At 45.1% G+C, this 27,897-nt stretch overlaps 2 protein-coding genes and 1 long non-coding RNA gene across 3 annotated transcripts in view; 2 read left to right on the top strand and 1 right to left on the bottom strand.

The window, feature by feature from the left end:
- The window catches only part of tti2 (TELO2 interacting protein 2), a 14,347-nt gene extending 12,421 nt beyond the window's left edge, over positions 1-1,926 (top strand). Inside the window, exons 8-10 of the mRNA XM_079568118.1 lie at positions 247-390; positions 1,512-1,674; positions 1,775-1,926. Coding sequence (XP_079424244.1) covers positions 247-390; positions 1,512-1,674; positions 1,775-1,861 — 394 coding nt within the window. The 3' untranslated portion in view covers positions 1,862-1,926. The remainder of the gene's footprint in view (positions 1-246; positions 391-1,511; positions 1,675-1,774) is intronic.
- A 2,908-nt stretch (positions 1,927-4,834) lies between these two features.
- On the top strand, positions 4,835-5,456 carry LOC306972588. Its single transcript, XR_013793515.1, has 2 exons — positions 4,835-5,100; positions 5,206-5,456. It is a non-coding gene; the product is annotated as an uncharacterized lncRNA (long non-coding RNA).
- Positions 5,457-6,360: 904 nt separating this feature from the next.
- Positions 6,361-27,897, bottom strand: part of ddr2l (discoidin domain receptor family, member 2, like) — a 34,342-nt gene continuing 12,805 nt past the window's right edge. The window contains exons 6-20 of the mRNA XM_079569159.1: positions 25,813-25,960; positions 25,543-25,648; positions 24,999-25,188; positions 22,231-22,474; positions 21,191-21,283; positions 20,530-20,672; positions 18,869-18,977; positions 18,466-18,579; positions 16,237-16,326; positions 15,930-16,174; positions 13,561-13,679; positions 11,989-12,186; positions 8,623-8,857; positions 8,231-8,380; positions 6,361-6,498 (exon numbers count right to left, since the gene is read on the bottom strand). Of these exons, the coding sequence (XP_079425285.1) occupies positions 6,364-6,498; positions 8,231-8,380; positions 8,623-8,857; positions 11,989-12,186; positions 13,561-13,679; positions 15,930-16,174; positions 16,237-16,326; positions 18,466-18,579; positions 18,869-18,977; positions 20,530-20,672; positions 21,191-21,283; positions 22,231-22,474; positions 24,999-25,188; positions 25,543-25,648; positions 25,813-25,960 (2,319 nt within the window). The 3' untranslated portion in view covers positions 6,361-6,363. The remainder of the gene's footprint in view (positions 6,499-8,230; positions 8,381-8,622; positions 8,858-11,988; positions 12,187-13,560; positions 13,680-15,929; positions 16,175-16,236; positions 16,327-18,465; positions 18,580-18,868; positions 18,978-20,529; positions 20,673-21,190; positions 21,284-22,230; positions 22,475-24,998; positions 25,189-25,542; positions 25,649-25,812; positions 25,961-27,897) is intronic.

Genomic DNA, 27,897 nt, shown 5'->3' on the forward strand with positions numbered 1-27,897 from the left:
AAAACAAAAAGGCAGTACAATGGTTGTTCCTCCGCTGGGTTAGAAAGGTTCAGATTGTCCTGACGCAGAAGGAGCGGCTGAAGCTCCTGTTCCTGACAGAGAAAGGTTACTGAAGGTCGACCTCGAGGGTTAAGGAGAAAGGAGCTATCTCTCCACTTTTAGATGCAGTTAAGGACAATGTACAATCACAACATGGCCGCCAGATTACCATGGAAACGTCCTTAGACTCTGCCCTCTGCTGTCTAGGTGCGGCATTGCGGTCTGCAGACACATGAAGCGTCTGGAGAGAGTGATGATCGGGTTCCTGGAGGTCAGTGACCCTCCGGACGAGACGAGCCGCATCCAGACGCTTCACACCCTGAACCGGACCCTGAGCTCCGCCTGGCCTCGGTGAGTAACGTCCTGAACCTGAGCGCCGCCCTGGTTCTGATCTGGCTTAGCCCTGGTTCTGGTCTTGTTTAATCCTGGTTTAGCTTTAGTTTAGTCCCGGTTTAGCTCTGGTTCTCATCTTGTTTAGCCCTGGTTCAGCCTTGGTTCTGGTCTTATTTAGTCCTGGTTTAGCCCTGGTTCTGGTCTTGTTTTATTTTACCCTGGTTTAGCCCTGGTTTAACCCTGGTTCTGGTCTTGTTTAATCCTGGTTCATTCCTGGTTCTGGTCTTGTTTAGTCCTGGTTTAGCCCTGGTTCTGGTCTTGTTTAGTCCTGGTTTAGCTCTAGTTTAGTCCTGGTTCAGCCATGGTTCTGGTCTTGTTTAGTTCTAGTTTATCCCTGGTTCAGCCCTGGTTCAGGTCTTGTTTAGTCCTGGTTTAGCCCAGTTTAGCCCTGGTTCTGGTCTTGTTTAGTTCTAGTTTATCCCTGGTTCAGCCCTGGTTCTGGTCTTGTTTAGTCCTGGTTTAGCTCTAGTTTAGTCCTGGTTCAGCCATGGTTATGGTCTTGTTTAGTTCTAGTTTATCCCTGGTTCAGCCCTGGTTCAGGTCTTGTTTAGTCCTGGTTTAGCCCAGTTTATCCCTGGTTCTGGTCTTGTTTAGTTCTAGTTTATCCCTGGTTCAGCCCTGGTTCAGGTCTTGTTTAGTCCTGGTTTAGCCCTGGTTCAGGTCTTGTTTAGTTCTAGTTTAGCCCTGGTTCTGGTCTTGTTTAGTTCTAGTTTAGCCCTGGTTCTGGTCTTGTTTAGTTCTAGTTTAGCCCTGGTTCTGGTCTTGTTTAGTTCTAGTTTAGCCCTGGTTCTGGTCTTGTTTAGTTCTAGTTTAGCCCTGGTTCTGGTCTTGTTTAGCCCTGGTTCAGCCATGGTTCTGGTCTTGTTTAGTTCTAGTTTAGACCAGGTTCTGGCCTTGTTTAGTTCTAGTTTATCCCTGGTTCAGGTCTTGTTTAGTCCTGGTTTAGCCCTGGTTCAGCCTTGGTTCTGGTCTTGTTTAGTTCTAGTTTAGCCCTGGTTCTGGTCTTGTTTAGTTCTAGTTTAGCCCTGGTTCTGGTCTTGTTTAGTTCTAGTTTAGACCATGTTCTGGCCTTGTTCCAGGGTGGACCGGGGCCGGGCCGAGCGGTTCCTGAAGGCGGTGCTGCAGCTCTTGGTCGATGTTTCCTCGGACTCAAACGTCACAGACGCCGTGAAGCAGGAGGTCTTTGACCAATCAGAGACGAGTATCCGGCGGCTGGACGCCTGCCTCGGCGGGACGCTTCAGGTACCAAACAACAAACAGTTCAACTTTCAACTCAAGTAGGAGAGGAGTACACAAGGATTTGTTTATATCTAAATTGTTAAACTATTAAATTGTGTCTCAGTGTCTCCTCCTGCAGGTGGACAGCGGACACTGCAGCTCCGAGGTGCTCCGGGTTTTACTCTCCGCCACGGCCAAGACACAAACGTGATGAGGAGCAGAGACGAAGAGTCGAGTGAGAGACGAGCAAAAATTCACGAGGAAGAGCCGGACCTGTCTCCCCCCGAGGCCCAAAACTCTGGGAGAGACTCCGCCTCCAGGGACAATTTAAAGGAACAGGCCACCGTTTTTCCATTCTGAGATATGTTCTTACCTGAGCTTAGATGAGTTGATGCGTAACTGTCTGGTCTTTGTGCGTGCGCTCAGTCACGCACAAAGACCAAAGATGTTGTTAGCATTTAGCCTCTCCTCCTCTCCTCTATGGGGCCAACGGGGGTGAAATTAGACCTAAGGTGTTATTACGCCTCACAATATAGTTCCCCTTTTTATCAGCTTAGAAAATCGACATGTTTAATTTTGTGTGACTACACTTGGATCGTGTAACTTCTCACGTAACCGTATGTACACAGGGGAAACATGGAAGAGCTTGGTTGCTTCTAACTTCACCCTGTTTGGGGGAGCGGAGGAGAGGCTAAATGCTAACAACATCTTTGGTTGTTTTGCATGACTGAGGGCAAGCACAAAGACCAGACAGTTACGCATCAACTCTCCTAAGCTCAGGTAAAAACATATCTCAGTATGGAAAACGGTGCCCTGTTCCTTTAAATGGGGGGTATTATGCAAAATCGACTTTTTCAAGCTTTCCATCATGTTATTATGTCATTCCCTCATTAAAAACATGCCTGAAGTGTTGCCTTGGCACATTCACGTATTTGTGAGTAATCTGTAAAAACTCTGATGGCGGCCATTTTAGGGATAGGTTTGCCTGAGTCCTCCTAGGAACGCCCCCACCTCCTGGAGACGCCTCCGAGCTTTCGTCACCAGCCGAGTAACCAACCACTGCTCCTCAGCAGAACCCCCTCCCCACTGATGCCACAGACAGCGTGTGGAGGGGGCGTGTCGGAAAGGGTCAGAGGTTCTTAACCCCTTAACTCCCACCTGAACCGAGCACATTTCCTCCAGTTTGGCTTTACCCCAGTCCAAAAGCTTCCAGAAAAAAGGTGTGAAAATAGCGACAAAACTGAGACGAAAACAATGATGAAAATGTCACAAAAATGTCACAAGAAATTGACAAAAATGTGACAAAATGTGACAAAAAAATGACAAAGAATTGATGAAAAAATGACAAAAAAAAATGACAAAAAAATGACAAAAATCTGACAAAATGTGATAAAAAATGGACCAAAAATGGACCAAAAAAATCACACAAAAAATGACAAAAAAGTTACAAAAATGAGTTGAATACCCAGCAAAAAGATGATGACGTGAGGAAAAAGATTTTTGGTTCAGGCGGGAGTTAAGAGGTTAAAGAGACAGAGGCCTATTTCAAGACATTCACTACAGCCATTTTGAGAGAGACATTTTATACAAGGCAGTTATTCTACTTTACTGCATTTACAGACCAACAGAAGGTTTGGTCATCATTGTAGTGTGATATAGACTGGTGCCATGTGACTGAAAAAACTCTCTAAGAACAGATCCTCTTTAAGAACACGCTGAAAGCCACCTGATCCAAACCAGGCCCAAACCTGGAATATATCGCCATTTCAAAATCATGGTAATGTGAGGCGAAGCGAAAAGCTCCAGTCGATGATGAACTCAGTCCACCTGGGTGAGATTTACACAGCAATAGTTCAAGGTTTGATTTCCAAACCTTTTGTTCAATATTTATGAGCGACATCATGTTAGATATGAGTACAAGTTATTTCTACAGTTGGACTCAAATGATGACTGATTTTTCAGTTTTGGGAATGAACCTTTTTGGTTTTATTCGTTTCGTTTGTGCTTTGTAAAACATAATACATTTACACAAATAAAATGGAGTTGAAGCTGTGATTCTGCGTCTCGCCAATCAGATTCCTCTTTACCTCCGCACTTCCAGACTAACGAGTCTAAGGCCCTGTCCCAACACCCACACTGCGCCCTACGCTCCTCTGCGAAGTGTGCACGAAGTTTGAAGTGCACGCAAGGGTTTAAGTGCGCAGGTCACAAGTGTGCAAACATGGCAGAATTGGGTCAGTGCGGCTGACGTCATTTTCAGACCTAAACTTAATAAAGTTGAAGGTAATTTTGTCCGTCCCTGTGAAAAAAAAGAAGTAGTTGATGAGTTGACGTTAAAACACGTCAAAATAAATATATATTATATATTAGTAATTTATTTGAGCTTGCTGTATAATTTTTATTTTAATTGTAGAGTGGGTAACTAACTAGTATCTGGTAAGTTTTATATTTTTATACATCCTAAGTTTTGTTGAAGTGAAAAGTTGAAATTGGATTTTAATGAATGACAGCACAAAAAAAAAGTATTGAAATTGTTGCATAATGTCCGTAAATACCGGTGCGCAAATCATCGTAGTGCTTCATCAGATATTTATGCTTCTTTCCAAGTAACACGGCAAACCTTGATTGTATTTACAGATATACAGCATGAGAAAAGTTGAAATATTTAATCAGAAGTCTTTTTTTTCGGCCCAAGATCCGCGGATGCCGCCATTTTTCTGTCTCTTTGGTCTGTACCGCAAAGAATTATGGGCAATATCCTTCACCAAAGTCCGCTTGGATGGAGGCTTCGGCGAAGTGTGGATCAGGGGCGCAAAGAGGGCGGAGCCTAAGACCCCTCTGGAGGATTGGGACACACTGGCAGACAGTGCAGGCAGAAGGAGGAGGTTAAAAGAAGAACGCACATGTTGAAAAATGTGTCTCAAGAGTAGCATAATGAAGCTAGTGAGAATTCAAACTGGAAGATGAATCTGCAGCGTTTTTGAGGTAAACAAATGTATCTACATACATAAAACTAAAATGTTCGCGTCTTATTGGTCTGTGCACATAAATATGCATTTCTGTCGTTATTAACCTTTTAAGAGATTTTAAGAGCCCCGTTGCCAGCCCTGATGGCGCTCGGGTCGAAATAAAAACATCCAAACTTTTTTTTTCAAACTTTTATTCAAATGAAGTGATTGCTTTAGCTCTGTCTTTGGTCAAAAAATACGTATCAAAAACTCTCCCTCTTCCTCCTTCACCACAGGATCGACATAAAACAAACACGACACGTTTCAAAATACTGAGAAAAATAAAATCTATGACTAAAACACTAGCCCTAGCTCCAGTGTGGATAATAAAGCAATAATCGATAATGACACAGTGCTTAACAATAAAATAACCATATAAAAGTCCACAGGAGGAACAGGACCAACAGCAGCACCTTTGGCGCCATAACGTCCTGGAAAAACAGTCTGGGAAACACACGGAGGAACAAAAGAGAAAAGGACGAACACGGAGGAAAAGGAAGAACACGGAGGAAAAGGAAAAACACGGAGGAAAAGGAAAAACACGGAGGAAAAGGAAAAACACAGAGGAAAAGGAAGAACACGGAGGAAAAGGAAGAACACGGAGGAAAAGGACGAACACGGAGGAAAAGGACGAACACGGAGGAAAAGGAAAAACATGGAGGAAAAGGAAAAGGACGAACACGGAGGAAAAGGAAAAACACGGAGGAAAAGGACGAACACGGAGGAAAAGGAAAAACACGGAGGAAAAGGACGAACACGGAGGAAAAGGACGAACATGGAGGAAAAGGACGAACATGGGGGTAAGTGAGTAAACAGGAGAGTCTGGTCGTCAGGGCAACGAGTCCGGGTTCAGACCTGATGAAGCCCTGGATTAAGACTTGGTTTAGACCTGGCTGGTGGCCTGATCCCGAAGGTTGTCTGTTTGATCTAACCGGTGCATGTGAAGCCATCAACCTCGTAAACAGCCCATAGTTTACAATGGAGAATCCTATTGTGGCAACAATGGCAATGGAACTCGGTTTATGGTTAATATCCCTGTAACATGAAACAAAAACTGTCCCAAAGTCCAGCGTCTTCCCTCAGCACAGATTAATTAAGGTCACATGACTGTCTCAGTCAGAGACTTTTATCGGGGCTTGGAGCCGGTCAGGGGTCGGCGTGGGCCCTCAGCCTGTGGTGCAGTCCCTTTGGTAGGTCAGTTTGGGGCCAGTCTTTGGTTTTATACGAGCGATCGCGATGTCGTCACATACGTTGGCCGTGGTAGGCATTTTACATTTTCATATTTGATAAATATTTTATTAAAATCCTATAATCAGCAAAAACAATGTCCATAAACAGGGCATTGCTTCTCTTGCGCTGTAACAGATCTATCATTTTGTAAAACCGAGTTAGAGGCCTGGATGCATCAGCTGCCTACCAAACATCCGGCGAAAATTGCGGAAGTAAACAATAACAGCGATCGCTCGTATTGAGGCTTGGAGCTGGTCAGGGGTCGGCGTGGGGCCTCAGCGTGTGGTGCAGTCCCTTTGGTAGGTCAGTGTCTGGCCAGTCTGTGGTCTTATTGGGGCTTGGAGCTGGTCAGGGGTCAGCTTGGGGCCTCAGCGCCTGGTGCAGCTCCTTTGGTAGGTCGGTTTGGGGTTTGGGGCGGGTCTCTGGTTTTATCGGGGCTTGGGGACAATCTTTCGGGGGCGATCTCTGGGGCCGATCAGGGGTCGGCGTGGGGCCTCAGCGCCTGGTGCAGCCCCTCGAACGTGGGCCGGTCCTGGATGTTACGGCTCCAGCAGCGCATCATGAGCTCGAAGAGCGAGGGCGGGCAGAGCGACGGCGCATACAGGAAAATCTAAAATGAAAACTCGGGTCAATCCAGACCGTTCTGAGTTAGAAATATGGATCAAGAGATTTCTATGACAGTATTACAGTTAGAGGAGCCTTCTCTGTGTTTGACTCATAATGTAATGTCATTTTTTAAAACACTTTTTAAACTAGATTTGTACTTTCTACGTTTAATACTGTTGTGTGTGATGTTTGAAAGTATTCCCGTGTACTGCTCATCTGTCGGCCCTGGTTCCTGAAGTGCTCGCCCGTGTTCTCGATGACCTGTTCCTGAAGTATTTCCTGAAGTATTTGCTCACCTGTCGGCCCGGGTTCCTGAAGTGCTCGCCCGTGTTCTCGATGACCTGTTCATGAAGTATTTCCTGAAGTATTTGCTCACCTGTCGGCCCGGGTTCCTGAAGTGCTCGCCCCTGTTCTCGATGACCTGTTCCTGAAGTATTTCCTGAAGTATTTGCTCACCTGTCGGCCCTGGTTCCTGAAGTGCTCGCCCCTGTTCTCGATGACCTGTTCCTGAAGTATTTCCTGAAGTATTTGCTCACCTGTCGGCCCTGGTTCCTGAAGTGCTCGCCCGTGTTCTCGATGACCTGTTCCTGAAGTATTTCCTGAAGTATTTGCTCACCTGTCGGCCCTGGTTCCTGAAGTGTTCGCCCGTGTTCTCGATGACCTGTTCCTGAAGTATTTCCTGAAGTATTTGCTCACCTGTCGGCCCGGGTTCCTGAAGTGCTCGCCCGTGTTCTCGATGACCTGTTCATGAAGTATTTCCTGGAGTATTTGCTCACCTGTCGGCCCGGGTTCCTGAAGTGCTCGCCCGTGTTCTCGATGACCTGTTCCTGAAGTATTTCCTGAAGTATTTGCTCACCTGTCGGCCCTGGTTCCTGAAGTGCTCGCCCGTGTTCTCGATGACCTGTTCCTGAAGTATTTCCTGAAGTATTTGCTCACCTGTCGGCCCTGGTTCCTGAAGTGCTCGCCCCTGTTCTCGATGACCTGTTCCTGAAGTATTTCCTGAAGTATTTGCTCATCTGTCGGCCCTGGTTCCTGAAGTGCTCGCCCGTGTTCTCGATGACCTGTTCATGAAGTATTTCCTGAAGTATTTGCTCACCTGTCGGCCCTGGTTCCTGAAGTGTTCGCCCGTGTTCTCGATGACCTGTTCCTGAAGTATTTCCTGAAGTATTTGCTCACCTGTCGGCCCTGGTTCCTGAAGTGTTCGCCCGTGTTCTCGATGACCTGTTCCTGAAGTATTTCCTGAAGTATTTGCTCACCTGTCGGCCCGGGTTCCTGAAGTGCTCGCCCGTGTTCTCGATGACCTGTTCATGAAGTATTTCCTGGAGTATTTGCTCACCTGTCGGCCCGGGTTCCTGAAGTGCTCGCCCGTGTTCTCGATGACCTGTTCCTGAAGTATTTCCTGAAGTATTTGCTCACCTGTCGGCCCTGGTTCCTGAAGTGCTCGCCCGTGTTCTCGATGACCTGTTCCTGAAGTATTTCCTGAAGTATTTGCTCACCTGTCGGCCCTGGTTCCTGAAGTGCTCGCCCCTGTTCTCGATGACCTGTTCCTGAAGTATTTCCTGAAGTATTTGCTCATCTGTCGGCCCTGGTTCCTGAAGTGCTCGCCCGTGTTCTCGATGACCTGTTCATGAAGTATTTCCTGAAGTATTTGCTCACCTGTCGGCCCTGGTTCCTGAAGTGTTCGCCCGTGTTCTCGATGACCTGTTCCTGAAGTATTTCCTGAAGTATTTGCTCACCTGTCGCCCCTGGTTCCTGAAGTGTTCGCCCGTGTTCTCGATGACCTGTTCGTCTGACAGCAGAGAGTACGGCTGCTCTTTACACAGAGTGAACATCTCCCACAGCGTCACTCCAAACGCCCACACGTCACTCGCTGTGGTGAACTTCCCCTGGAACACAAGAAACATTCTGAAACATTTCGATGGAAACTTTAGTATCGTTAAAATCTCCAACTGTTTGCAATCATTTTCCATAGACTATTAGCTAAAAACAGCAAAAAAAGTGAAGAAAAAAGTCGTGGAACAGCTCCGTTAACTTCTGAGTCAGTACTGGTAAATCCATCTAACTCACTGTAGCAGCGGGTAAATCGTTATGTTTTCGGTTCCTACACATGTTCATAAAGTCTTTGTACCAGCAGGATGCTCTCCCAGGCCATCCAGCGGATGGGCAGCACGGCGCGGCCCTGGATCCTGTAGTAGTCGCTGCTGTAGAGGTTTCGGCTCATCCCGAAGTCCGAGATCTTTATGGTGAGTCTTCGATCCAGGAGGCAGTTTCTCGTTGCAAGGTCTCGGTGAACAAAGTTCAGAGAGGCCAAGTACTTCATCCCCGACGCGATCTGTACCGACATGTGCAGCAGCTCCGACAGACTGAGGAGAAACACGCCAAATTATCGGTAACATGTTTGCCTTTCCATATTCAACAATTCTCGTTGATGAAAATAAAGGAGTCTGCAGTGTCTCCCAGGGCGTCTCCTTCAGAGTAAAAGCTGCTGACCCTGTAGTTGAGCTCCAGGGAGGTAGCCTGGCATCCAGACTAATCTCCGATGTTTATTAATGAATAAACAGGAGACTAGTCTGGCGACCCTGTCGTAGAAAAGCTACTGCTTGAGGCGGGACTAATGTGGGACAACCGAAGCGCAGAGCAGCCAATGAGAACAGAGCGGATGTGACGACAGAAACAGCGGCAAGAAAGTTGTCGTCATTCGAACATTAACAATGGCGCTCCTGCCACACGGAGTTCAGTAAATGACTTCTGTCGTTTATGTCAGAAAAACTTAAGAATACAAGCATACCGGAGCATTACGTGAAGTGGTTGCTTGTGTTGAAAAACTACAAAACAAAGGCGCAACAACGTGACGCCCGTTCAGGGAGCTGCTCTGATTGGTCGGTAGGCTCCATATCGCTGCGTCACTTCTTTGGAAAGCGCGAGTGTTGCCAGACCCTCTTCTGTAAAGAAGCGGAGTCTGGTTGGCGAGACTACCAGGGAGGTTACAAAACATATTATTTTTTCAGTAACTAAAGAATATAACATATTGCTGACACAAAATATGGGAATATATTAGTCATTACAATTCAAGTGAGTTACAAGTGCATATAAATATAGTATGAATGCCGACAAACAAAATGCAGCACCTAATCAAGTTGGACACTGGTGTGTAATATCTGCAGTCTGTAGTTGTCATCTAAACAAAACACGAGAGAATAGGGAAAAGTGAAGGAAAAGTACATCTTTGACTGCACTTTTGCTCAGTGGCATTATTACTATTGTTTATATTTTGCCAAAAGTAACTCAAAAGTAACTCAAAGTAGTGTAACTCAGCTACATTTTTGAAACAGTAATATGTAATACAAACATATTACATTTTTAGAATTTGGATCTACTATTATAGAATATATTACAATCTTAAAGTAACTTGCCCAACACTGTTTAGCTCTACTGTCATGTTCAGAGACGCGTGCAGATCGTTTGGCACAGGGCGAAGACGGTGCCGAAGTAGCAGCAGCTGTTACCTGCCAGACAGGTAAAGGGATGGCACCACTACATGTTTTTCGATACCAGTACTTTAAAGCTGCCCTAAGTTATGTCTTTTTGTATTTTTTTTCATCAGTGGATGGAGTAGTGAACCCTGCTCTGCTCCATCATATCCCATGGGACTATGGCATAGAATAAACGTCTCCTGCTCACTCCTCCCCGTTTGCCGCAATGACCACGCTCGAGGGGGAAATCATGGCGGATTTACAGACTCCCCCTCCCCAGCTCTGATGAAGCATGTGCCTAAAAAAGGGCAGAAGGGCGGGATCTTCACTTTAGACTCGCCCCTTGCGTGATGTGTAGTTCGCGCTGCTCCAATGCTAACAGTCCGGCTTACGAAAACCAACCCGGTCCCCTTAATTGTAACTAACCCAGCGTAATCACAGAAGGAATATCTAGCTGTAGAAAGTTTAAGAAAATTGGGGACCAGGCTCTATAGTTGTTTTTCACGTGTCTAAAGTCCAATGCATTTCAATGGGAGACTAGCGGCTATATGGAGGTACTACAGCAATGGCGGCCCCAAGTGTTGTTGCCAAAAAGCAGAGCAGCCAACGGCCATTGGTCTATGGATGGAAACAAGCCTTGAGCTAAATCCAAGTGTATTTACTAGTGATGGGTCCAGCAACACAGGCGCACCGGCGCATGTGTCGAGCTCATAGAGCGAAGCCCCGCCCCTCGGCGCGCGTGTCACTTTAAGAAAAAGCCGCGTGACCGATACTGCTGCTGTGTCGCTCGTCACCGACGCACCAAACTGTGTTTAAAAGGAACCGCATCTGCAAGTGTCAATGGGATGAATCACTGTCAATGCAACAGCTGACTCCATGACCGGTTCAGGGCAGTGCTGTGACTTGGTTTCGCTTGTTTAGCTCCGTGGGTAGAGCGCCCGGCGTATATGGCCAGGCTCTACACAATCATGCTGTCAGTTCGATTTCCGGTCTTTGCTTTTTTATTTTTCATTTTGTGGGCACCCACTGGGAAAAACATAAATTGCGCCTATACCCCAGCGTCATCTGTACCCTGTGAGCTGTATTCTCCAAAGCTGGGGTAATAGTGTCAACAAGACGCAAACGACCGAATGCCAAAACATTGGACACATGTTTTTTTTTAAAATAAAAAATAAAATAAAAAGACATTTAAATTGGTCTATCACATTCACTACTTTCACTTTAATTTTCACATAACATGTAATATAATACCATAGGAAATACAGTAACATTGAATCAGTGTGTTTTGTGAGTCTCAACTAAGTTGCATGCAATGATGTATAAGATCCACCAGGTGTCAATATAGAGCAACACAGCGACACTGTACCAGCACAGTATCAACACAGTTTGGGGGATGTGCCGAAACGCTTCACAAGGCCTCATCTACCCATCACTAGTATTTACAGCTCCTGCTGTTCATTAATACATACTGTCCCATTCAAATAAATAAATAACAAATAACCACCACCCTTCCCTCACCCACACTCCTCACTCCCCTCCAGACCATAGATCACACGCGGCTCTGATTGCATTCAATGAGATACGGAAATGTCATTAATCTTAAGTTAACACATTTATCAGCATAAATAAGATATGTAGCAAAGAAAACATTTTGAGACTTAGATTTGCTAAACTGCAACTTTCATGAAAGTCTCTATTTTTTTGGCATTTAGAACATAATACATTTAGTCAGCTCAGATGCAGCAGTTTACAGCTGCATCGTTTTCTAAACTTCTGTCATAATGCTAAACTGTTAGCCGCTAACTGTTGCTGCGTCTTCTGCTTCAAACATTTGCGATCTCTGGTTCACGTGTTTGTGTTTAAAGAAAATAGTGGCAAAAAAAGAGGACCAACCAAGTCATTTCACTTTAATTCTGCTCCTGAACCAACAGCATCAAAACTTGGATCAATACTTTCATTTTCCGATACCAGAAGAAGTTTTTTTCCGACACCAAACTGGTCCGACAGATGGATGTTTTTACCTGACAGACGGGATGTTGTTGGCGTGCGTGAGCGTGCTCTCGACCTCGCGCTGGCTCAGGAACATGTTGAGGTCGCCGTTCTCCATGTACTCGGTGACCATGCACAGGGGGTCGGAGGTCACGCACACACACAGCAGGCGGATGATGTTCGGGTCGTTCAGACGGGACATGATCTTTATTTCCTTCAGGAAGTCGTTTCTGCCGAGAGAGAAAACGTCCGTCAGACTTTTCCCTCTGAGTAATGGGTCGCAGTAACAGTAACAGTAACAGTAACAGTAACAGTAACAGTAGTAGTAGTAGCAGTAGTAGTAACAGTAGTAGTAGCAGGGACAGCTGATATCAGTGGGCTCGGTCGCTCCATTTGTTTTTTTAAAGAATAAATTGTATTTGTCATTTTTTAGAGTTTGTTTTAAATCATAACTAAGTGCCTCATGTCTTTAACCTCTTAACTAACTACCTCCGAACCGAGCACATTATCTCCAGTTTGGCTTTACCCAAATCTAAAAGCTTCTTGAAAACATCCTCAAAATAGTGACGAAAACGAGAATGAAAACACAACATAAATGCAACAAAAGAGTGACAAAAAATAAAAATCTAAGAGATACAAACGGCAAGAAAAAAACATAAAATAGTGACAAAAAAGAAAATGAAAAAAGTGACGACAAGGCGGTCCTTCTGGAAGAGTTTTGTATGTCTTAGCTTTCAAATGAGGCGTTGATCTGGAAGATTGTCTGTAGGCCTTTAGGTTTGGGTAAAGCTGAACTGGAGTAAATGTTCTTGGTTATGGTTGGAGTTAAAGAGGTTATAGGAATATGACTGCAAACACAAAAACTTTTTTTTCCACTCATGGTCAGTGATGTTGTGAAGCCATTTATTGTGAAAAAAATGTGTGAACTCATTTCCAATACCAAAATGACCCTAGTTCCTAACACTGTGTTTTGCCCTCTTTAGCATCAGTGACAGCTTGGAGTGTTTTGTGGTCGTTGTGGAGAAGGTTCTGTATATAATCTAATGGTAAAGCGGCCCGTTCTTCAGTTGGGAGAGCTCAAACGTAAGAACTTACAGGAACTGGAGGCTTTTTGCCAAGAAGAATGGGCCGCTTTACCATTAGATGTACAGCAGAGCGCGCTAAGGTCACACAGGGGCTCCTCATCGGTCACATTCACTCACATGCGGCTCCTGGAGAAACGAGCAACGAAAATACGGATATTCTTCTGATGTTCTGGACAACTCTTTGCGACGGGACTTTTCGCTGGAGACACCAGATGAAGTGTGGAAGCTGCTGTGAGTTTGTGGAGTGGTTTAACTCACTGTTTCTAGCAGGACAAACATGACTCGTTTGTGTTCTCATATTTTGTGCTGAGGGTAAATACATTGTTAGTCAAGAGTGAGAGTTACAGTTTGTGACGTTGGTTCTGGGTATTTGCTTCTGTTTAGTCTGACAAACAGCAGTATCTGAAAGTAAAAAATGTACCAAACATGTGTGCAACAGCCCCACCTAGAGTTTACATCACAGGCCGCCACTGAGTAGTAGTAGTAGTAGTAGTTGTATAAGCATATAAGTATAAGTACCTGGCCTGGCTGGTGGCGTCCGCCCTCAGTTGTTTCACGGCGACCAGAACAGAGCGGGCGTCGGCTCGAGGTCCCTCCCCCAGGAAGTCGGCCAGCCCCTCGGCCTCACAGAGATGGACCTGGACACAAACTCTCGGGTCAGAGCTTCACTCTGGGGGAGACAGGTTAGTCCTTCGCCAGAAGGTGGCGCTGTCATGAACGTACATGAGTTGAGACTGAGGAGTGACAAGAAGGTAATGTTGAGGGTAAAAAGAACAGTTTAATATTTGCTGCATTTTGAGGCCCTTCACAAAACAACAGCTGTAGACATTATGGTTTCAGCTCGATCTGCCTCTAAAGATCAGTCAGGTCTATTGCATTCTGGTCAGGGCCAGTCAAAGACATGGCTTTATTCTGCATAAACAAAAGTGTGCACATACGACACCTCTGGTGAATCTGCAAGAGCCGCTGCAGATTCAGGACCGTCTTTTGGGTCATTAAATCCGTTCGGCAACTGATACTGAATATCAGATTGGGACGTCCCTAAGTATTAGTAGTAGTATAGTAGTAGTACTCCTGACCTCTCCGAACTGTCTTGTTGCATTAGTTGTAGTAGTTGCAGTAGTAGTAGTAATAGCAGTAGTAGTAGTAGTAGTAGTAGTAGTAGTACTCTTGACCTCTCCGAACTGTCTTGTTGCATTAGTTGTAGTAGTAGCAGTAGTAGTAGTAATAGCAGTAGTAGTAGTAGTAGTAGTAGTAGTAGTACTCCTGACCTCTCCGAACTGTCTTGTTGCATTAGTTGTAGTAGTAGCAGTAGTAGTAGTAATAGCAGTAGTAGTAGTAGTAGTAGTAGTAGTAGTACTCTTGACCTCTCCGAACTGTCTTGTTGCATTAGTTGTAGTAGTTGCAGTAGTAGTAGTAGTAGTAGTAGTAGTAGTAGTAGTAGTAGTAGTAGTAGTAGTAGTAGTAGTAGTAGCAGTAGCAGTAGCAGTAGCAGTAGTAGTAGTAGTAGTAGTAGTAGTAGTAGTAGTAGTAGTAGCAGTGGTAATAGTAGTAGTAGTAGTAGTAGTAGTAGTAGTAGTACTCTTGACCTCTCCGAACTGTCTAGTTGCAGTAGTAGTAGTAGTAGTAGTAGTAGTAGTAGTAGTAGTAGCAGTAGCAGTAGTAGTAGTAGTAGTAGTAGTAGTAGTAGCAGTGGTAATAGTAGTAGTAGTAGTAGTAGTAGTAGTAGTAGTAGTACTCCTGACCTCTCCGAACTGTCTTGTTGCATTAGTTGTAGTAGTAGCAGTAGTAGTAGTAATAGTAGTAGTAGTAGTAGTAGTAGTAGTAGTAGTAGTAGTAGTAGTAGTAGTAGTAGTAGTAGTAGTAGTAGTAGTAGTAGTAGTAGTAGTAGTAGCAGTAGCAGTGGTAATAGTAGTAGTAGTAGTAGTAGTAGTAGCAGTGGTAATAGTAGTAGTAGTAGTAGTAGTAGTAGTAGTAGTAGTAGTAGTAATAGTAGTGGTAATAGTAGTAGTAGTAGTAGTAATAGTAGTGGTAGTAGTAGTAGTAGTAGTAGTAGTAGTAGTAGTAGTAGTAGTAGTAGTAGTAGTAGTAGTAGTAGTAGTAGTAGTGGTAATAGTAGTAGTAGTAGTAGTAGTAGTAGTAGTAGTAGTAGTAGTAGTAGTAGTAGTAGTAGTAGTAGTACTCTTGACCTCTCCGAACTGTCTTGTTGCATTAGTTGTAGTAGTAGCAGTAGTAGTAGTAATAGCAGTAGTAGTAGTAGTAGTAGTAGTAGTACTCTTGACCTCTCCGAACTGTCTTGTTGCATTAGTTGTAGTAGTAGCAGTAGTAGTAGTAATAGCAGTAGTAGTAGTAGTAGTAGTAGTACTCTTGACCTCTCCGAACTGTCTTGTTGCATTAGTTGTAGTAGTTGCAGTAGTAGTAGTAGTAGTAGTAGTAGTAGTAGTAGTAGTAGTAGTAGTAGTAGTAGTAGCAGTAGCAGTAGCAGTAGTAGTAGTAGTAGTAGTAGTAGTAGTAGTAGTAGCAGTGGTAATAGTAGTAGTAGTAGTAGTAGTAATAGTAGTGGTAATAGTAGTAGTAGTAGTAGTAGCAGTGGTAATAGTAGTAGCAGTAGTAGTAGTAGTAGTAGTAGTAGTAGTAGTAGTAGTAGTAGTAGTAGTAGTAGTAGTAGTAGTAGTAGTAGTAGTAGTAGTAGTAGTAGCAGTGGTAATAGTAGTAGTAGTAGTAGTAGTAATAGTAGTGGTAATAGTAGTAGTAGTAGTAGTAGCAGTGGTAATAGTAGTAGCAGTAGTAGTAGTAGTAGTAGTAGTAGTAGTAGTAGTAGTAGTAGTAGTAGTAGTAGTAGTAGTAGTAGTAGTAGTAGTAGTAGTAGTAGTAGTAGTACTCCTGACCTCTCCAAACTGCCCCTCCCCGAGCTTCTCCCTGAAGAGCAGCCGATGCCGTGGGAACTCTGCGGCGGAGATGTCTTTGCGTGTGAGCGAGTCGACGGTGAGGGCGGGCACGGCGTACATGTTGGACCCGGTCACTCCCTGCAGACTCACGATGTCCGTCTCAGCGTAGTGCGGCGCCGACGACTGGAACGACTGGTGCGGCGTGCACTGGGTCACGTCGGGCTCCGCGTACCCGCCGCCGCACGCTAAAACAACAAGAGTCAGACACTGAGAGGAGGTCCAAACCCGAAACCCTGTGAGCTCTTACCGCGCAGCCAGCCCGAAGTCAGCTGACAGGAGGTCATGTGACAGGAAGAGAGCAGCAGCAGGTCGTACAGAGGGTTACCCAGAAGGAGGGCTGAAGGAGACAGGAGCGTGCACTTTACAGACAGTAGAAACGAGGAGGCAGAAGGTTGGTTGTTAGAGACTGAAAGGAGGTTCAAAAGGTGAGACTGAAAGGAGGCATTCATTTGTGCCTTGAAACTAAACTGGAGACTGGAGCTCCCACTTCAGGCCGTTCGACTGTTCAAAGGTTCAGCTGCAGCTGAATGAGGGGATTTGGTCTAGTAGTAGAGCAGTTAGAGGTCGACCAATACGGGGTTTTCTCAGGCTGATGCACCAATGATATTTTTGGCCGATTATTTCTATGTCTGTAATCCTGTGTATGAAGCTTCTAAACGTGTCAGTGTTGAACTGTGACAGCAGGGGACGCTTTATTAGAGGCATATTAGACGTCTGATTTGTTTATGTTTAGTCGGTTCTTCAGAGGGAGCTCATTTGACAGAGAAAAATCACCAGATTCCAAAACTAAAAATGCTAAGTCTCTGTCTCTTATGGTTCTGAAATTATACACAAAGATCTGTAACAGATTTTTGCATTTCTCAGCTCCTGAAGCCGAGCAAGTTAAGGCTCTGACTGAGCTCTTTCCAAAGCAAAAAATGGGAAGTCACTTTCTGTTGCAGAGATATCGGCCATTAATCAGCGTTACATTGACGGATATAGTAAAATACTGATATATCGGTTGACCTAATAATAAAAGTGTTAGATCGAAAACAAATGATGTGACATCACTGCACGAATTCTGCAAGAATTCAGAAATATAAAATGATGACATTTGAAAACTTCATCAGTTTCTTATAAAAAACACATTCAAGTGTCCTAAAGTGGACATGTCATATATAGGGAGCCTAAAAATAGACTTAAAAACCTTATTTTGGAGCCTCAGCTTTGATATTTTACATGTTATAATTTGAAAATATGCCTCTGTAAGAATTAAAGAGCAACAATAAAATGCAGGAGAAAGAGCTCCTCCTGCTGGCAGCTAAAGGAATAATGTTCTTAAAAACTAACTTCCAAGTTGTGAACGACAGTTTTTGGGTTTGATGCGAATGTAATCAGGAAGTACCGGATGAGGCACTGACGCCGTAGAAGAAGAAACAGCTACAATTACCAGCTTTGTCCGAGGATTAACTCAAAACTGTCTTTAACAAGGGAAACATGTTAAAACATGGTTTAAAGAAAGAGAAAGTTGATTTTGCAGGATCAAATCAAACTTTATTTATAAAGCGCTTTTCATACCGAAAGGCATGACAAAGTGCTTTATAGATTACAACGCTAAAAACAAGACGCCTGGCACACCCTTCCACCCCCCCGAATATGTACAAACGTTACATATGTCCACTTTAATGGTCTTGGTCCCGCTGTAATGTGTCGGTCAGTACAAAACTAAACCAATGAAGGAGTGAACTTAAGCTGTGGCTGTAGAACAAACAAAAGTGTGAGACTGAACTGTTTGGATGGACTGAGGTGAAGTGGTCAGATATGTCTTCTTTCCCTGTATTGTTGTATTGTCTGATGCTTTTGACTGATTTTACGTTTTTCTACGTATGCCTAAAAGCCTAACCAGGGACTGGGGCAGATTAGCTTTAGGTACAGATAATCCAATGGCCGCTGGCTGCCCTGCTTTTTGACCACAAACGTGGGGGCCGCCATTGCTCCGCCGTTGCTGCAGTACCTCCATATCGCCGCTAGGCCCCCATTGAAAAGCATTGGACTTTAGACACGTTAAAAACTACTTTAAAGCCTGGTTTCAATTGTTTCAACGCTAGACTAGGCTCGATATTCCTCCTGTGATAACGCTGGGTTAATAACAATATATGAAACCAGGCTGGTTTTCGTAATATGAATTTTTGAAATCTCGTATTTAACGAGGCTCGGACTGTTAGCATTGGAGCAGCGCGAGCTACACGTCACGCAAGGGCCTAGTCTACGGTGAAAATCCCGCCCGTATGTCCTTTTTAGGAACATGCTTCGTCAGAGCTGGGGAGGGGGAGCCTGTAAATCCGCCATGAATTGCCCCACGGCCGTGGTCAATCTGGTAAACGGGGAGGAGTGAGCATAAGACGTCCATTTTTTTTTACAGTCTATGAGATAATCGCAGATAGTAGTAGTTGTTATAGTAGTGTAGTAGCAGTTATAGTCCTGTAGTAGTACTTACCTGAGGCCTCTGCGCTCTGTGACAGCTCCGGGAGCTTGTTCCTAAGATGAGCTGGATTCTGGTACTGAGGGTCCAACAAGAAAACGCGTTCGTAATGAGGGTCAGAGTTCAGCCCTTCAAAAGAAAAGACAGAACTTTAGCCTTCAAAGTAAAACACACACCTTCACCCCTTCAAAATAAAGCAGGAAAACCACTCTGGCCTTCAAAGTAAAGCAGGATAACCTCTCTGCCGTTCAAAGTAAAGCAGAATAACCTCTCTGCCCTTCAAAGTATAGCAGGATAGCCACTCTGCCCTTCAGAGTAAAGCAGGATAACCTCTCTGCCCTTCAGAGTAAAGCAGGATAACCTCTCCGCCGTTCAAAGTTAAGCAGGATAACCACTCTGCCGCTGTAGGTGGCCATACCCGTGGAGTGGGCGCTGCGGGGCGGGACAGGGGGGGTCTGGAGGACGATGGTGTCGCTGCAGGACGACAGACGCACCGTCACTTCCTCCTCCAGGATCCTGCGAGGCGCCTGGACACAGAGAGTTTGAGCTGAGTAACGCCATTCTGCAGAACTTTAGGTCTGCACAATAACGATCACCAAAACTAAGAGGACTTTGCAGACTCTCTGACCTCCTCCAAGACTCTGCAGACTCACTGACCTTCTCTAGGACTTTGCACAGACCTTTTCTAGGACATTGCACTGACCTTCTCAAGGACTTTGCACTGACCTTCTCAAGGACTTTGCACTGACCTTCTCTAGAACTTTGCACTGACCTTTTCAAGGACTTTGAACTGACCTTTTCTAAGACTTTGCACTGACCTTCTCTAGGACTTTGCACTGACCTTCTCTAGGACTTTGCACTGACCTTTTCAAGGACTTTGCACTGACCTTTTCTAGGACCTTGCACTGACCTTCTCTAGGACTTTGCACTGACCTTCTCTAGGACTTTGCACTGACCTTTTCTAGGACTTTGCACTGACCTTCTCTAGGACTTTGCACTGACCTTCTCTAGGACTTTGCACTGACCTTCTCTAGGACTTTGCACTGACCTTTTCAAGGACTTTGCACTGACCTTTTCTAGGACCTTGCACTGACCTTCTCTAGGACTTTGCACTGACCTTCTCTAGGACTTTGCACTGACCTTTTCTAGGACTTTGCACTGACCTTCTCTAGGACTTTGCACTGACCTTCTCTAGGACTTTGCACTGACCTTCTCTAGGACTTTGCACTGACCTTTTCAAGGACTTTGAACAGACCTTTTCTAGGACTTTGCACCGACCTTCTCTAGGACTTTGCACCGACCTTTTCAAGGACTTTGCACTGACCTTCTCTAGGACTTTGCACTGACCTTTTCAAGGACTTTGCACTGACCTTTTCTAGGACTTTGCACTGACCTTCTCTAGGACTTTAAACTGACCTTCTCTAGGACTTTGCACTGACCTTTTCAAGGACTTTGCACTGACCTTCTCTAGGACTTTGCACTGACCTTTTCAAGGACTTTGCACTGACCTTTTCTAGGACTTTGCACTGACCTTCTCTAGGACTTTGAACTGACCTTCTCTAGGACTTTGCACTGACCTTTTCAAGGACTTTGAACAGACCTTTTCTAGGACTTTGCACCGACCTTCTCTAGGACTTTGCACCGACCTTTTCAAGGACTTTGCACTGACCTTCTCTAGGACTTTGCACTGACCTTTTCAAGGACTTTGCACTAACCTTTTCTAGGACTTTGCACTGACCTTCTCTAGGACTTTGCACCGACCTTTTCAAGGACTTTGCACTGACCTTCTCTAGGACTTTGCACTGACCTTTTCAAGGACTTGGACTGACCTTTTCTAGGACTTTGCACTGACCTTCTCTAGGACTTTGCACTGACTTTCTCTAGGACTTTGAACTGACCTTCTCTAGGACTTTGAACTGACCTTTTCTAGGACTTTGCACTGACCTCAAGGACTTTGCACTGACCTTTTCAAGGACTTTGAACTGACCTTTTCTAGGACTTTGCACCGACCTTCTCTAGGACTTTGCACCGACCTTCTCTAAGACTTTGCACTGACCTTCTCTAGGACTTTGAACTGACCTTCTCTAGGACTTTGCAGACGCGCTGGCACCACAGGATGAAGACGATCACCACCAGCAGCAGCAGGATGATGGACACCAGGCAGCCAATCAGAACGGCCGATCTCCCGCTTTCAGGGGCGGGGCTGGAGGACGCGTTCACTGCTGAGGAGCACAAGAGGATGTGTCAGGTCAGATACCCTCCCGTGCTCCCGTAGTACGGTATTATGGGAGGGACGCTGCAGCCGGACTGGGCTCTCAGCCAATAGAAATTAAAGCAAACAATACACTATCTGGCAAAAGTTACACGCCACATGAAATGTTTTTCCTTAATTTCAAGACTATTTCCATCGTAGATCGCCACTGAAGGCATTAAACCAAGAATGAACATAAATAGAAGTAAATACAGTAAATACAAATTTCAAAGAGGTTTAAACTGCGCCCCACACCATTTACTCAGGCTTGGAACCTTAACGTTAGCTCTGTCTCACAATAAATGTTGCTTTTTTTTTAGGTTTTAATTGTGTGGAATTGCAGAAAAAAGTACAATGCGCATGTGTGCCAATAAAACAAGAAACCTGATGGCCAACAAAAATGGCTGCACTTTGGACATGCCTAACGTTCTTTAATACAGAGTCCCCTTATTTAATGAAATGACTGAATAAATAATAAAGGTTTGTTACCGGACTGGTTGGAGGCGGTGGGCGTTGGCTGGTAGTCGGGGGCGGAGGTGATCAGCTCGTCTCGTATCGTCTGAGTGACCACTACGGCGTCCTCTGAGGGACAAACAACAGCAGACTCGCGTGAGCAGGAGGGAACACGAACAAATACTTCTGAGCAGGATGTTTAGATCTCCTAAAGCAAAGTTCCGCTATGGGGCTTTACCCGAGTGGAGGGAGATCTCCTAAAGTAAAGTTCTGCCATGGAAGGAGATCTCCTAAAGTAAAGTTCCGCCATGGGCCTTTACCCGAGTGGAAGGAGATCTCCAAAAGTAAAGTTCTGCCATGGAAGGAGATCTCCTAAACTAAAGTTCCGCCATGGGCCTTTACCCGAGTGGAAGGAGATCTCCAAAAGTAAAGTTCCGCCATGGAAGGAGATCTCCTAAAGTAAAATTCCGCCGTGGGGCTTTACCTGAGTGGAAGGAGATCTCCTAAAGTAAAGTTCTGCCATGGAAGGAGATCTCCTAAAGTAAAGTTCCGCCATGGAAGGAGATCTCTTAAAGTAAAGTTCTGCCATGGAAGGAGATCTCCTAAAGTAAAGTTCTGCCATGGAAGGAGATCTCCTAAAGTAAAGTTCCGCCATGGGCCTTTACCCGAGTGGAGGGAGATCTCCTAAGGTAAAGTTCCGCCATGGAGGGAGATCTCCTAAAGTAAAGTTCTGCCATGGAAGGAGATCTCCTAAAGTAAAGTTCCGCCATGGGCCTTTACCCGAGTGGAGGGAGATCTCCTAAAGTAAAGTTCCGCCATGGAGGGAGATCTCCTAAAGTAAAGTTCTGCCATGGAAGGAGATCTTCTAAAGTAAAGTTCCGCCATGAAAGGAGATCTCCTAAAGTAAAGTTCTGCCATGGAAGGAGATCTCCTAAAGTAAAGTTCCGCCATGGGCCTTTACCCGAGTGGAAGGAGATCTCCTAAAGTAAAGTTCCGCCATGGAGGGAGATCTCCTTGAGTAAAGTTCTGCCATGGAAGGAGATCTCCTAAAGTAAAGTTCCGCCGTGGGGCTTTACCTGAGTGGAAGGAGATCTCGCTGAACATCATCCAGACGTCGGCGAAACTGAAGCTGCAGCGGACGACGCTGGCGGCTCGCCCTAAAGGCACTGTGACGTAGCGAGCGCTGGGGTTTCTGTCGTCCAGGACGGTCCTGAACTCCACACGCTCCGCCCCGAAGCTGCTGTGGAGGCGGGGCTTAAACCAGCACGACACTGACGAGAAGATCTTCACGCCGCGGGAGAACATGTTGTTACTGTGGACCTGCGGAGACACAGACCGGGGATCAGCGCTCAGACGGCAAATTACAACAAACGTATCTGCAGGGAAGAAACCGGTATTTATTATCGTTGCAGTGTTAGTCGCGTGGTTTAGATCAGCCAAACGCTCTGGGGTCCAAGTGGACAAAATGGCAACCTGATCTTCGACAAAAATAACTTAAAAGTGCTTGAATTATCAGAATTTGTGCTGATTTTGAGTTGGTTTGGGCTATTTTATGCCAGCTAAAATGACTATGCTAATGCTAACAGCTCAAATCAATGATACACATTCAAAAGGAATTTTAAAAAGTATTTTATGGAATAGTCCATAAACGGTCATGTTTGAAGCTCCATAGGGAAAAAAGAGGGGGAAAAAATGGGAGAAAAAGACGTTCTCCCATTTTTCCAAAACTTTGCTAAACAAACCACTGAATTAATGCAAACCATGATTCTAACTGTATCTTCATGTTGCATATGCTAATGCTAGCTTAAGTCAGTGGTCCCCAACCACCGGGCCGGGGACCGGTACCGGGCCGTGACGCATTTGCTACCGGGCTGCAGAGAAATACAGTAATTTATAAACGACCGCATTTTCTCCGATTTCTCTGTGGCCTGTCCACAAGCCGATTAGCTCGTCCATAGATATGAAAGTCCTGATAGAAAGTCTCCCTAGAAATCCTTTGGACTCGAGTTCATCTGGTTTTATTACAGACAGAATCAGCGCAGCTCCAAAGGCTCCCCCATATATTCATGTAGGTGAGGTTAGCTCGTACCTTCATGTAGGTGAGGTTAGCTCGTACCTTCATGTGGTTGAGGCTAGCTTGTACCTTCATGTAGGTCAAACTAGCTCGAACCTTCATGTAGGTGAGGTTAGCTCGTACCTTCATGTAGGTGAGGTTAGCTCATACCTTCATGTAGGTGAGGTTAGCTTGTGCCTTCATGTAGGTGAGGTTAGCTCGTACCTTCATGTGGTTGAGGCTAGCTTGTACCTTCATGTAGGTCAAACTAGCTCGAACCTTCATGTAGGTGAGGTTAGCTCGTACCTTCATGTAGGTGAGGTTAGCTCATACCTTCATGTAGGTGAGGTTAGCTCGTACCTTCATGTAGGTGAGGTTAGCTCGTACCTTCATGTAGGTGAGGTTAGCTCGTACCTTCATGTAGGTGAGGTTAGCTCGTACCTTCATGTAGGTGAGGTTAGCTCATACCTTCATGTAGGTGAGGTTAGCTCGTACCTTCATGTAGGTGAGGTTAGCTCGTACCTTCATGTAGGTGAAGTTAGCTCGTACCTTCATGTAGGTGAGGTTAGCTCGTACCTTCATGTAGGTGAGGTTAGCTCATACCTTCATGTAGGTGAGGTTAGCTCGTACCTTCATGTAGGTGAAGTTAGCTTGTGCCTTCATGTAGGTGAAGTTAGCTCGTACCTTCATGTAGGTGAGGTTAGCTCGTGCCTTCATGTAGGTGAAGTTAGCTCGTACCTTCATGTAGGTGAGGTTAGCTTGTACCTTCATGTAGATGAGGTTAGCTCGTACCTTCATGTAGGTGAGGTTAGCTCGTACCTTCATGTAGGTGAGGTTAGCTCGTACCTTCATGTAGGTGAGGTTAGCTCGTACCTTCATGTAGGTGAAGTTAGCTTGTGCCTTCATGTAGGTGACGTTAGCTTGTGCCTTCCTGTAGGTGAAGTTAGCTCGTACCTTCATGTAGGTTAGGTTAGCTCGTACCTTCATGTAGGTGAGGTTAGCTCGTACCTTCATGTAGGTGAAGTTAGCTCGTACCTTCATGTAGGTGAAGTTAGCTCGTACCTTCATGTAGGTGAAGTTAGCTCGTACCTTCATGTAGGTAAGGTTAGCTCGTACCTTCATGTAGGTGAAGCTAGCTCGTAACTTCCTGTAGGTGAAGTTAGCTTGTGCCTTCATGTAGGTGAAGTTAGCTCGTACCTTCATGTGGTTGAGGCTAGCTTGTACCTTCATGTAGGTCAAACTAGCTCGAACCTTCATGTAGGTGAGGTTAGCTCGTACCTTCATGTAGGTGAGGTTAGCTCATACCTTCATGTAGGTGAGGTTAGCTCGTACCTTCATGTAGGTGAGGTTAGCTCATACCTTCATGTAGGTGAGGTTAGCTCGTACCTTCATGTAGGTGAAGTTAGCTCGTACCTTCATGTAGGTGAGGTTAGCTCGTACCTTCATGTAGGTGAGGTTAGCTCGTACCTTCATGTAGGTGAGGTTAGCTCGTACCTTCATGTAGGTGAGGTTAGCTCGTACCTTAATGTAGGTGAGGTTAGCTCATACCTTCATGTAGGTGAAGTTAGCTTGTGCCTACATGTAGGTGACGTTAGCTTGTGCCTTCCTGTAGGTGAAGTTAGCTCGTACCTTCATGTAGGTGAAGTTAGCTCGTACCTTCATGTAGGTAAGGTTAGCTCGTACCTTCATGTAGGTGAAGCTAGCTCGTAACTTCCTGTAGGTGAAGTTAGCTTGTGCCTTCATGTAGGTGAAGTTAGCTCGCACCTTCATGTAGGTGAAGTTAGCTCGTACCTTCATGTAGGTGAAGTTTCGTGGCCGGTCAAAGGTGAACTCCAGCTCCACGTGTTTGAAGGTTCCGAGCGAGTCATTTCTCCAGCCGACATAATCGTATCCGGGCCAGACCTGGTACTGCCGCGAGGATAGGAAGTCATCCTGCCCCGTGACGCCATCAGTGAGCTGCCCCAGGCCCCCGGACAGACGCCTGCACAGAAACACTTTAGTACAATAATCTACGAGTCCTACGAGGACATAGAATAAAAAGGAGAACCTGCTCAATGTATTTTCCTATAGCCATTAGCATTAGCCTGCACAATGTATTTTACTGTAGCCGTTAGCATTAGCCTGCTCAGTGTATTTTAATTTACTCTGGCCTATAGCCTAAGGCAGGACAGATGAGCAGTTCGTCGCTTTGTGATTTCAGGTTCAGTTTGACGTTATTTAGAAACAGTGTTTGTCATGTTCTGACTCCTATGTTCAAACGGCTGCAGGTGTGTCAGTGCAGGTGTTTATTGTTTCTCGCAGGTGTGCAGAGTGTAGAGCGTGGAGTGGGCCATGCCTTTTCTGCCGCGTCCCGTCGTAGGTGGAGTCATTGAGGCTGGCGATGGGAAAACCCGGAGGCATCATGATCTGTCCCTCAGGAGCGGAGTATGAAACCAGGCCATCTGAACAAATCCACACAAAAACATTTACATGGGCCCAGACCTCCCTTTCTACCCCCTCCCCTCCTCCTCTCTTCCTCCTCCCCCCTCCTCCTCTTTTCCTCAGCATCTCCTCCTCCGCCTCCTCCGCCTCTCCTCCTGCTCCTCCTCCCCGGTGTGGACCTTACCTTCCCAGGGGCAGCCGTACAGCTCCAGCCTCATGCAGACGGTGGTAGAGAGGCCCGGCACAGGCAGCACACGGACATAGCGCGTGATGAGCGGAGGGTGGAGGTCGTTCAGCACCTGGTGGAACACGTTGGTGTTTCCCTCCAGCACCTGCCGCACAAACACGTCATGTCAGCCTTATTTTATATGGAAGCACAAATGACAAATACACTTTTTCCTCATATTGAAACCTCTACATTTAAGTGTTTTCCTGTTCACCTGTGTCTGAATCTTTTTCTGGAGAAAAGGTCATGAAAGCAGACGCAGAAGGATTAGGGCGTGGTTAGGGAGGGGATGTGTGAGGAGTTACGTATTTGCATAGGTCCTTGACATAAATGTGTTTATAATGTAGCCGCACAGCCTCAGTCCTTCTCTGGTTTAGCTCCGTGACTTTTTGAATAGGCAAAGTTGACTGCGTAGGAGAGATAGGAGGTCCGGCTGCTTCAACCTCCTCCAAGGAGGAAAAAAATGTATTCCGGTAGGTCATACATTTATAATTAATTAGCTTTTACTTGGTCTCAGCATTAGTTCAGTTCTCCGGAGCAGGTAGTTTATCCAGTCACGACAATTACTATATGGATAATTACTAGATCATCCAACATTTATTTACATTTTTCCTTGTTTTTTATCTTGTTTTTGTTGATACTTGAACAATTTTACCAAAGTAAACTGTGTTTCATTGAGTTTGATTTGAGTTGCAACTCATGTGTAATGAAGGATATTACTACGCACCTTTAGAAAGGATTTTACTATTACTGAGATTTCCATTTTTTTTAAGTGCATGTGACACATTAGACACATTTTTTGCCATAACCTAGTTAACAACACAATTAAGATTTGGCTAAACATTTTATCCAGCTTTCTTTGGTTTGACCATTTTTGTGATGTTTATAGTTTCACTTCCTTACTGGACACTGAAAGGAAGTGACATAGATAGATGTCACTTCTGCAGTATTTTACTTAAAGGTCCTATATCATGCAAAATCGACTTTTTGGAGCTTTTAGCCATGTTGTTATGCTATTTCCTTATCAAAAACACCCCCAGAGTGGTTTGTGGCTTCATTCACGCAGCTCTCAGTAATCCTCCTGAATCCTGCGCTCTGAGCAGCTGCTCCTCCCTCTCCTGGTGAACGACTGACCTGCTCAGTTGTGTCGTAACAGCGGAACGGAAGTGCTCGACGTCTGTAATGTAATGTCTTACAGCCTGATTTTAATTTGTAAAATAGCTTTTTCATTATTTCTGTCGTAAGAGAGAAACAAAGAGAAAAAATAAATAAAAAAATAAAAAGGATGTGCCCGAGGTGCTTCCAGGTCAGCTGTGGCCAAAACAAACACATCCCTTGAGCGTCTGAACAGATCAGTCATGTTTGCGCTGCAGCTGTGAAGATGGAGCTCGTTATAACTGGACACACCTGTTCTTTATTCTTACCTAACGATAATGTCACAGAGAAAAAGAAGCGCGTTTGGCTACGAGGACGGGAGTTTATTCAACCTTTTTCAATAAGAGGCCACTCGTCTAGCTGTTTTTTTCTCCGGGATTCAGCGACTATCACCAAAATATTGTTTTTCTGTGACTGTCTCTGATGGATGTTTGGTGAATCTTCGCCAGAATCAAAGTGGATTAACTTTTATAACCAACGCGAGTCCCACAATGTAAACAGCGATGGACCAGAGTGGTGAGTCAGTCCAAATGCGTGTTAGCATGTGTGTTAGCATATTAGCTTGTGTGTTAGCATATTAGCATGTGTGTTAGCCATTTATGAAGCTGTGTTGCAGATGTCTCCGTATAACTGCATCGTGAAGCAATTTCACTTATTGCTGTTTATTTATATTTATATAAATTATTTAGTTATATGCGCGGAGAGAGGGGCGGAGTTAACTGAATCGAAGCGTTGTGTCTTCCGGGTTAGAAAAATACCTCCAGAAAACACTTATCACAAAAATGAGTGCTCTATAATGGTAGAGGTACAATATATCATATAAATGCCTATACTTAACTTTGGAATGGCTAAAATAGCATGATATAGGACCTTTAACCTTTTCAAAAC

Source organism: Gobius niger (genome assembly GCF_951799975.1).
Source record: "Gobius niger genome assembly, chromosome: 1".
In the NCBI taxonomy this organism is placed as follows: domain Eukaryota; kingdom Metazoa; phylum Chordata; class Actinopteri; order Gobiiformes; family Gobiidae; genus Gobius; species Gobius niger.